The following is an 11,492-nucleotide window of genomic DNA, read 5'->3' as shown; positions in this document are numbered from 1 at the left end:
TAATCAATCACAACCTTTGATACAGTCTGTCACTTGGTTTGGAATACTTAAGGAAGAGCTCCAGAGCAGCACGGGGAGTCACTCTGTAATCAGAGCTCCCACATAGTGCTGCATGAATCTACATCTGTAATCAGATATTTTCTGCAGTTACTATGTGTCCACTCAGCTGAGGTATGGAATTGTTGTATACTTTTAATTGGATTATATAGTTTAGGAATTGTGGCCACATGTTAAAATTATTGGAATGCTATATTTGGTTAAATTGGTGTAATGTATATTAATTGTGAATAACCTGTGTTTTGATTACTTCTTGGCTGTCTGACTTTGCTGAACCTCTGCATGTTCCTCAGAGACTGGGGTTATTCTAACACTCTCTTGCAGCCTCTGACTCGACCCCGTTTCTCCGAGACCCGATGCGGCTGCCCAAGTTGAGTTACGGTGAATGCTGGCTCAGACTCGCCCATTTTCTCGAGAGTCTAATTATTTATGTAGAGGTGTGGGTTGGCATTAGGCTAACTCAGCTACGACCTCCACAACTTTACAAACAAAACATATGAACATCTTTAAGCAAAATCTGTTCAAAACAGGTTTTCAGTTTCTCTTTTCACTGCAACAGATGTGTACGAAGCTCCTTTACACGTGGGCTCTCGTTTGTACTTCTAACATCAGTGTTGTATACTGTGGTTTTGACAAATGTGTAGAAACTGCAAAAGGCTTCAGAGAAGAGAGACTGAAGACATAGTGCACCTAGAAGAGCTCATCAAAAGCAGCCACTAATGTTTGCACCTTGCAAAGTATAGGCTTCTGGTCGACAATGACATAGAATCTCTCAATCCTGTTCTTTTGTTCACAAATGCAGAGGAGGAGTGGTTGTGTCACATCAACTCTCTCAAGGAAGGCACTAAGACTGGCTCCTTCCTGCTGGTGAGGAATTGAATATACAATAATACAACTTAGTTTCAGGAGATTTTGGAATTTTCTCAGAGCAGGACAGCAAATACTGTGTGTGTGCATGTATATATTAGGGGCTTGGCAATTACTCAAAAATGAATCGAAACAGACATTCAGAACCTCTAATGGATGCAATCTTACCCATGACGATTATTTATTTATTTATTTATTTATTTATTTAAAATTCAGTTAATGAAAACAAAATTGTTAATACTTTCCCTAGTGTGTGTTCATGTACTGTCTCTTTAAACACATACAACTGTGTGTGTGTTATCGTGTGAATCAGTTACCTGTAATCATTTTAAGATTACAAATATATGCACCCTTTTATTTAAAAAAAAAAATGCAAGCTTTAATTGTTGAGCTTTTAGTTGTTGCTTTAAGTACAAACCTTGAGGGCAAAAGCACAGAAACAAAATAATTGCTCATTAATCGCAATAGATGTAAAATGCTCAATTAATCGTGATATTGATTTGAGGTGATATCGCCCAAGATATCTTACAAAAGTCTGGGTATCTCTAATGAAGCTGCTACCCCTGCGACCCGAACCCAGGACAAGCGGTAGTTAATGGATGGATGGATGGATGGTATTTGTTGATGTCAGGTCATTTTCAGTACCAGTCTTGAAAACACCACTGCCATGGAGTCACCTCGTAGCCAAAGCTGCTCCCACAGAGCAGATCAAGATTTCCTCATATTCATTCAGATGTAAATAAACATTGTTGGAAATGCAAATATTTATGGACAATAGGGAGCTAAATATGCTGTGTTTCATTATGCAAATACTCTGTTTCATAATGCAAATATTCCATTCTGCTTCTTTTCATTTTCACATTATTTGTAAAGCTGCAGCGTTAGAAGCTCCTTTGGAAAAGGTGAGTTTGTCCAACCAGTATATGTATGTTTGTATATGTTACAATATCTAATAAACATCATAACTCATTATTTTAGTGGTTCAGAATAATGAATAATGTTTTTAGATGGAGATTTGTGTGAAATTGTAAGCTTCCTGTGTTCCCCGACCATAAGACTGCCAGGTGAGCTTCTGTAGATGTGTAGAAAGATTTTGATATCAGTATTAATTCAAAAGCTTATTCTCGCGATTCTAAAGTGTTCTAACGAACTTACATTATATTATGAAAAAATCATGCTTGTTATGTTTCTACTACCGTTGAGCTCAATTATATTTAATCAACTGTGGAGTGAAATCCATCATGTGTTTGGCTATACAAAAATGCTCTTAACTGCTGTTTTGCCTTCCAAAGTTAATATGCAACTTTAATATGCAGGGCCGTACATTGTTAGGCTCTTTAAAAATCTCACTAAATGCTCACCAGGCATTTACAGTACTTTTCCATGTTGTTCAGTTTTAGTTCAGTTTCAGTTTTTTTTAAGAATGTATGAATAGTTTTAATTCCGTTGTTATTTTCTGAAAATTTACTTTTAATTTCGTTTCAGTATTAATTTTAGTTTTCAGTACCATGTTTTGATAACACACTGGAAGTAACTCAACTGCATGGTTTCACCATGTAGTAGAAACAGCTGAAAAAGTGCGAAGCATTTTGTTTTAGAAGATAGCCTGTTACTTGTAGTAGAGGGTAACCAGTCCAGCTTCTCTTAGCTATTGCCATATTACCTACAGGACAAGGTGATTTGTGTTGTACTGTTAAGATGATTGATGTAAATGGGTGATGGGGTGGCTGCGATGGGTTACTCCCTGCCTTGTGTCTGTAGCTTCCAGGACAGGCTCCGGATCACCATGATCCTGCATAGGACAAGTAAATATGGGGAATGGATTGACTTAATATGATGGGGTGGTGTGCCGCTCATGAAGTTAGGACTCCTGTAAACAGCCGGTCATTAGCTGAAATTTCAAGGTTTGCCAAGTAATGTTACTGTTGGGCCCTTGAGCAAGAAGGGACTTGCTGACCATCCTTCCTCAGTTTTATCACTTTGGATTATAGCATCTGCCAAATAAATAAATATAAATGTAATCTGCTTTTTAACAGGTAAGAATAACACAAGACATTCATGGCATGGATCGGGAAGTTCCTGTTTGGCTGGACCAGAAGAGTAGAGGAAAATACGGAGGTCCTCTTGGATGAACCATGGAGGAATGTTGCGTGGAATAATAGGTATGAAGCCTATTTTAAACAAATATTAACCTTAGCTTCTTAAAATCACTTTTACACACTTTTTAGGCATATGTTTTAAAATATATTTATGAATACTGTTAGGTCCTGACTTGGTTACCATGAATAACTTGCCCAGTCCCTCGTACAAGTTTTAAGCCAGCATCTCCCAAGTGCAGTTGCTGATGATCTTCCTATATCTAGTCTTTTAGATATGCACAAGACTAATAAACTCTAGGAATACCAGAACAACAGAAACTCAACAAGATTGGTATACAAGATTCATACTCGTTACTGAGTCATATTTTCATAGCTCTGCAGTGTTGCAGCGTGGGCAACATCCCTGATCTGAAGTATTATGATATCATCAACTAGTTCACACCACTTCTTGATACACGCACAAGCAGTTTAAAGCTCCTAAAAGTACATGCGCATGGCACTGGTATACGGGAAACTCCCGGAAAAGATCACTTACTAATCCTGTCAAAGGTGAAAGTTTTACCCTTATTGTATTAATGTTGCAATGTCTAATGACAGACAGAAAATACGTAAAGGAATTGTGTGTAAATTAATTTTGATATCAGCCTAGGGTTGGGCGATATGGTAGAATATTTTATCATGATTTTTTTCATACTGAATAATTTTGATAATTATCATGTTATAATTCAGTCATTATTTCTCTATTTCAATACTTAATTTTTATTTTAAATTCCCTTACTTAGAATCACCCTTAAACAGGTACTGAACATGAAAAAGGTGATAAATCGAACTGACTGCAAACTGAAATCTAAGTTATCTTAGAAAGATAAAAAAATAACAAACTTTTATGAGATTCACAAAAATGGTATATACTGTATAGTTCTCCTTTAGCATATCTGCCCCTTAGTGGTAACATGAAAACATGGCATTCTCCTCTTACTTGGCTTTACCCTCCATTACTCTCAAACTTAAAACAAATTCCCCACTTCGGGGGGTAGATAACCATGTAAAAAAAAAAAGAGCTATTAGTTTTGCAATTATAATAAAGTCAATCAGTCTCTTTGGCATCTTGATCTGCCAGTAAGACCTGTCCAGTTTTGGGGTGGGGATTTTGGGTTGTGATACCTCAGATGAACCCATTGAGATGGATTCCTCCCTGCTCTGTTCATTTCATTCTATTTGTGTCTTACTTGTTGACTGTGGTGCTGAGTCATCTGGTAAGAATTTTTTCACAAATGTAATGTTCTTGGAATATATGGATCCTGTTGGCGACGTAACAACAACACTCTTCCCATTGTTACTAATGACTGTGAGGTGTTTTGTTGAATATTGTAGAATGCTGGTCTGTCTGGTCCTGTTTTAGGTGAACATTATAGGAAAAAGAATAGAGTGGGCTTCCTTGCTAAAAGCAAGGTGTAGACTGTAATCAAGTCAAGCCAAAGTCCACCAATGAGTCAGTTGTCCACACTGGGCTGTGCAGGGTGCAGGTCAAATGTTAAATATAAAGAAATTTAAGAATTACTTTCTGATCTTGCATAACATTTACTTTGTTATATGTATTAAATAAAATTTAATCAAATTAAACCGGAACTTAAATAATACCCACTTTTATGACATAAAATATTTAAAATAAGCCAAAGTCTACCTACATTGTAAACCCTTCAAAGTGACAGTTACTCAAAACAATTGAGGAAATTTGTTGCCTCAAATGATTTAAATTTATACATTTCAACTTGAATGTTTTATTGGACACTCTGAAAGATTTAAGTAGATTAAATATAGCTTTAGTTCTTGTAACTTATCTTGTAATGAACTACAGTGTCCCTGAATGAATTTAATTACTTAAGCTTATAACATTGATTAAGGTCAGTTCATTTACAATTCTTAATTTCAGGAGCCAATTAATAAATCTACACTCTAAAAAATATTTCCTTCTTCCATTTAAAAATTCTTAAATAACTGATTTAAAATGCGCTTTGAGTGTGTCCAACATTTTTAAAGGTGCCATAGAATTAAAATCTGACTTTACCCAGGCATAGCTGAATAAGGAGAGCTTGGTACATGGAAATGACATGCGTAACTATAAAATCCTGTCGCTCCTTCTTTGGAAAATAATTACTGAACATGTTAAAGAAGGAACTAAAGCAGACTGTTTTAAAATTCCTAGACTGTTGCATAACAGTCTTAACCACAACCTCAGCTTAGCATATGCCAGCCCACTTTCAAGCTCAATGGACTAGTGCATTCAGACTTCAACAGTTCTACAGGTACTGTGAAGAACAAAGCAGAGGGCATCAGTGAAAATGGCAGGCCGTGTGCTTAAGTGTGTCACTCGAGGCTGTGATGGGGATGCTGGCACTTTTCATACCTTTCCTAAGGAACTGAAATGTCAGCAGGCATGGTTGATGTTCATCTATAACATGAAAGTCAGGCATATGTTTCCAAAAAGCATCAGTTAGCAAGTTATATAGCTGGAACCGTTCAGTTGCATGGTTCTATGCAAGTTGCTAAGTTTAAGGGCCCATAGAGAGTTCAAACAACATTACGAAGTCTGTGATACTTACATCGACAAGTGGTTTCTGTAATTCCTGTAGCATACTTTTGGTTAGCTAAACAAATATTTAATCGATCCTGCAGTAAAAACAAAACAAAAAAAAATTAAAGCATTACTCCAAATTTATTACAAGCAACACATTTACAAGCAGCTCACTTTGGAGTTCTTAATAAAACTTGCATGATGAAGCTAGCATCACAAAATTCATAAAATAACGTTAATGTTCTTATTACAATGCTGAAATTTACAATTTTCTGATGTTGGGCATAGACTGAAGTGGGACTATTACAGTTACGTGCAGCAAATTGTTCCAAGAAACATTAAATGACAAAACCTACCACTCAGACGCACTCTTCTGCAATCTCCGAGCAACTAGCTGTTCCTCAACATCTGATTCAGGCTCAAACATATATGGTTGGATGCCTAAAAACTCCATGTTTCACCTCACCTGTAGTGATCTATGTTGGTTCTGTGTGAGCGATTGCAGTGCCTCACTGTAAACCAGCCAATCAGTGTAGAGCTCATGAACATATTACTGAGCATGCAAAATATTAGGACTGTAAATGGGTCTATAAAATCACTTCTGGACATTTTTTGACAAACCAAGTATCTCAGTAAATGTGTTTATTACTTATTCATTACAGAGTAGTGTGTCGCGAGTAATTTTTCAGTTGGGCCCTTGAGCAAGGATATTAACATTAATTGCAACATGGACTGGGTGACTCTGCCTTCTCAAATGTTTGCAGCCTAGGATAAAAGCATCTAATAAATAGATAAATAATTAATTACTTTCTAACTAGACTGTAAGACACTTCTTCCATCATATGGTTTCAGTAGCTATTAATGAGACAACCTATTGATATGTGAATATTTGCATTCCGAATGTATTTTTACTTACTCCCATTTCCAATTCAATTTCTTTAGCACAAGAGCCAGACTCAAACAATCCCTGCTAGATTACAAGCCCCCTATCGATTCAGTGCCTCAGGCTCGGATTCTTCTAGTTGGTGCTGTTGGAGCTGGAAAATCTAGCTTCTTCAACTCCATCAACTCAGCCATACGTGGCAACATAACAAGCCAAGCTGTCGCAGGAGAAAAAGTGACGACCAGGACCATTGAGGTAATATGATTGGCTTCATGTCATGGTGCAAGACCTAAGTATTCAAATGTCCTTTTATAATGTTTTCACTAGAGAGGAGGGATGATGTTCTGGTTTCATATTTGCTCCATATCTATGATATGTTTAGTTTCAGTCTGTTAATCAGTTAATATTTGCTTTATGAAGAAACTGCTAACTCATATTTGAAACTTTGTTTTAACCCACCAAAAGCCCACATGACACAATGAGAACATGAAATCTCCATGCCCACGGGGCTGGATGCAGGATCAATACCCACCACGAGAGGTGTGAGGCTACAGTGCCACCCTCATCATATTCTTATCAGCATTACACACAGGAGACGTGGTCCTGAATTGTATTTTCCTTGAAATGAATTGGGCTGCAGGCTGCCCAATAACCTGTACTGGTTAAATATTTATAAGTGGTTCCCACCATTAATAAACCCACCACAAATACCAAAATAGTGGTCTCACTCTACATTTTGTTACGTCCCGGTCTAGGGTCAGGCGTAACAAAAGGTGGAGTGAGACCACTATTTTGGTATTTGTGGTGGGTTTATTAATGGTGGGAACGACTTCAGGAGCCGACAAGGCCAAAATAACAAACAAAACACCTCTAACTGGAACCTAAACAAGATACCACTTACCTAACCCAAACAACAGAAAACAAAAGTACACAAAACTAATCTACCTCCCTGACTATTTCCAAAACAGTGAGAAAACTTAATCAAAGCAAAATGGCGTCGTGCTCCCTACTTCCCTAGCTACCCACGGAGAACCTCAATGGGTGCAGACAGGTACAGAAATTTACAGATGTTTACAGAACAGAATCCACAGCAACCAAATCCAAAGAAAAGGGCAGAAATCAATGGTCAAACAGCAAAAGGGGCCAAGCACAGTAAATCATCAATCATATAGTAAATAACAAACAAAGTACAAAGCAAGAGGCCTCCTTCTTCTTGGCCTGGACAGGCCTTATAAAGGAAGTGAATCTGGGACATAGGAGGAAACACGGCCAATCAAAGCAGAGGGGAAGGTGATGCAACAGTGGGCAGGGCCAGGAACAGAATGACACCCCCCGACACACAGAAACATCCACCCCTATAGGGAGTAACTTGTCCCTGGGGGTCGTAACAAGACTAATTAAATCATGTGTCTTTCTTCCAGTATCGCGCTTACCAAGTGAAGGCAAACCGAGTTGGACAGCCTCTCTCATTCCTCCTGTGTGACACCATGGGACTGGAAGCAAGTGAAAGTGGTGGGGTGAACATTAAAGATATTGACCACATCCTGAAGGGCTGTATACCAAACAAGCACCGTGTAAGAACTGTGTATCTAATCAAGCCTTAAAAACATCTACTGTATGATGACATACAGGCCTGATCCTTGTAATGTCACAAATTCATAATTTCTGGTCATCTCCTCAGACCCTTTTGTGAGGAAGCCGAATCTTATTCGTTGTTTTGTTTGTAGCATAAATAAGGTACTATTGTATATATATATAAAAAACTCTTTTTTTTTAAATACTCGTGTTTCTCATGATCATAAAGTCAGTGCATGTTTGTAAGTGTCACTCCCACTTTTTTTTTTAAGTTCAACCCTGTATCACCATTGGAAACTTGTCACTGTCAGGAGTGTGACTCATCAGCACTTAAAGACAGGATCCACTGTGTGGTGTATGTGATAGACTCCTCCAAATTCGCAGTAATGCCTCCAGAAACAAAGAAGAAACTTCATGAGATCCAAGAGAAACTTGAATCCTATGGTTAGTGAGAGGGGAGAAGAAGTAGGGAGGTGGGGTCTGTGATTGAGTGTGTGTTGTCATGTGGGGCTGGATCTGGGGGTAAAATGTGTAAGTACTGATGGACTATTAGTGGTTTTGCCTCTCCTGATGCATAAAGAAATACTAAATATTCATGTGAAAAATTAAGCTCACCCCTCAGAAATAATGAGTTTAATAAATGATTTAGATATTCTACAAAAAGCAAGAGAAATTAAACTTCCTGGAAATGGAAAAAGAAGGGCCAAGTGGTTTTTGAAACTTTGGTTGAAATAGTGTTTGAGCTCTACTATAACTCACAGAACAGCTCCATCTGTGCGGTGCTTGAGGGCTTTCTTTCACATCGAGCCTACTTAAAGTGTTGGGCCTGAAGGTTGGTAGACAAACATGAGCTCAACTGTACACATGTGGATTTAAGGAATTGGCGAGTGATGCTGGATGAATTCTTCATGAAAACTGAAAGTTTGCTGTGCAACTGTGTCACCATATAATGGCTTACTGTATACAACATTTTACTGTAAATCTGATGATTGAGACAATTCTCTTGCTGTTTTCAGATGTCACTCTAGTGGTGCTGCTGACCAAAGTGGACAAAACATGCCCAATCTTGGAAAAGGACTTGAAGAAAGTGTACCGCAGCTGCTACATAAAGGAGCTGGTGAGTTTCAGGGTCTAACATTGTAATTGGTCCTAAAGGCTATGCAGATGTATTGGGATATTATTGGTTGGAAACCTGCAGTAGGACCCTGGACTAGAAAATCAACAAAAATATGGTAGAAGGTATGTAGGAGTGACCAGCTTTGGCCAAAGGACCTCAGTCTCCTCAGGAATTATAGAGGCCACTTTGCCCCTTCTTGTTCACAGCCTCCTTCTTAACCCTCCACTCAAAGCAGTTGTTTAACTGCCCCCGATAGGTACTATAAGTCTTCACCATCTCCAACATCAATAGCAACAGGTGCCAGTGGGAGAACACCACACAGTTGCCCTGCACATTCTTTCAGTGACTTGGAGTGGAAAGCATAAGGTCCAGTGGCTTTACCTTCCTTGAGTTTCCATAGTTCATTTATCATTTATCAATGGCTGGTGATGAAACACAGCAGTGTGGGCAGATGGAGGTGGTTTAGCAGCACGGCTGTATGAGCTGCTCTGTCATCACACCTGTTGAAGAAGTGTTTTAACTTGGTGGCCCTCTCCTGGCCGCCCTCCATTGATTTGCCAGTGGTCTGGTTAAAACCTGTGATTTTTTTCCATCCCTCTATTACCTTCCTTTTATTCTGCCCCAGCTTGACCTCCAGATCCTTCTTTCAAGATGCATCTTCAATATTTAATTTTCTAAAACATTTTTTCAGGCAGCAAAATAACTCACCACATAGTACTGTGGTCTCTCACCACCAGAGTTGTGGGTTTGGTGTTACGGACCCTGGGCATGGTGCGGGCAGGAAAAAGAAGGTGATGATCCCACTAAAGGGGTGTATTAAACAAAACAGAACACAAAGGGAAACCACAAAATAAAAGGGACCATAAGGGATCAAAATAAAAACAGGAAAAACATAGATTAACAAACTAAAGCAACCATAACTCAACACAACTAGTGAGCAGGACTAGGAAAACTAAACAGAGCAGCATGCACAACACCTAATACAATGACTTACTGAAGAAGAGAGCAGGGCAGGCACTTAAATACACAGAAACAAGGAACAGGTGTAAGACAATCAATTCACCGATCAGCAAACACTGGCACAAAGAAATGACCAACAGGTGGAACTAATAACTAATGGGTACAGAAACTAAGGAGCCTTACAAATACCAAAACCTAGGAAACATTAATTGGGAGTTAAACACTAGGGATAAAACACAAGGATAATCAAATAGCACCAGAAAGGAACAGAACAAGAGCACAACCTAGGGCAAGAAAACTAACATGGAAAATAACACTGAAAAACAAAATCCATGAAATAACAATAAACAGGTGAAGCTGGTCCAAAGCCAGCCTTGAGCCCCCTGACCAGCAGGACTTACAGTTTGGATCCTGCCGTTACTCTCTGTGTGTGGAATATGCATGTTCTTATTGTTATTGTGTGTGTTATTTGTTGTGTGATTTTCTTGATACAGCAGCAGATGAAAATACACAAATACAAAAGAAAATGTATGTGAACTTCATGTCTCTCTGCAGATCGACAGAGCAAGTGAGTGTCTGGGCATCCCAGTCACAAATATACTTCCAGTGAAGAATTACTCAAATGAGCTTGAGCTGAATGAATGCTGCGACATCCTGCTTCTCACCGCTATGCAGAAGATGCTCCACTTTGCTGACAATCATTTTGACAATTTCGTTAAGGGCACAGAGTAGAGATACGCCATGAATTTTTCATATTTGGGTATTTGGGGGAAGTGCTATCTTCCCGGTCTGATGGTGTCACACACATGATCATATTTTTGTGTCCCACACCACACATTAGATCCATACTTACTGCATGATCGAAAAAGGCTACTTCTTCACCTTTCCTTACACACAAGCCTTTTAATGACTTGGGTTGAAATTTTTCTTTTTACTCCAGACATGATTAATAAGTGCCTAAAACCAATATAAAATCAGATACACAATGCGACCTTATACTAGATCAACATATGCTAATTTAATAAAATAGGACCTGACGATTCCAGCATGGGTCCATATCTTTGCCAATCTGAACCATAGTTTGGTTCAGTGTTCTACATCTGTATTCTAAGTTTGCATAAGTTAGTCTGTCAGTTATATTACTTTACTGTAGGTTTTAAAATCATCAGCTAAAATGAATTCAGCTTGAAGGTCTTCATCACTGGAGTTTTTATTTGTGCTGTAGGATGCGTCACATTAATGTTCTTGAGAAGATCTTTTTCTAAGTGGTTAGGTTGCTAGCTTAAATGTACTTTTGCTCTTCTACTTGGACTTCTAACTGATTAGGGGTTTAAAATCACTGTTATCTTATGCAATATG

The 11,492-nt window shown here is 38.4% G+C and overlaps 1 protein-coding gene across 1 annotated transcript; it reads left to right on the top strand.

Annotated features, from left to right (window-relative positions):
- The first annotated feature begins 2,956 nt into the window (after nt 1–2,956).
- Nucleotides 2,957–10,865, top strand: LOC111834446 (interferon-induced protein 44-like). The gene is made up of 6 exons (XM_023793751.2): nt 2,957–3,086; nt 6,541–6,736; nt 7,903–8,055; nt 8,329–8,500; nt 9,073–9,173; nt 10,689–10,865. The coding sequence occupies exons 1-6, from the start codon at nt 2,983–2,985 to the stop codon at nt 10,863–10,865; spliced, it is 903 nt and encodes a 300-aa protein (XP_023649519.2). The 5' UTR covers nt 2,957–2,982.
- The last annotated feature ends 627 nt before the right edge of the window (nt 10,866–11,492 follow it).

The sequence above is a fragment of the Paramormyrops kingsleyae genome, chromosome 24 (genome assembly GCF_048594095.1).
Source record: "Paramormyrops kingsleyae isolate MSU_618 chromosome 24, PKINGS_0.4, whole genome shotgun sequence".
Taxonomy (NCBI): Eukaryota; Metazoa; Chordata; class Actinopteri; order Osteoglossiformes; family Mormyridae; genus Paramormyrops; species Paramormyrops kingsleyae.
This window is presented reverse-complemented; position numbering and strand designations above follow the sequence as displayed.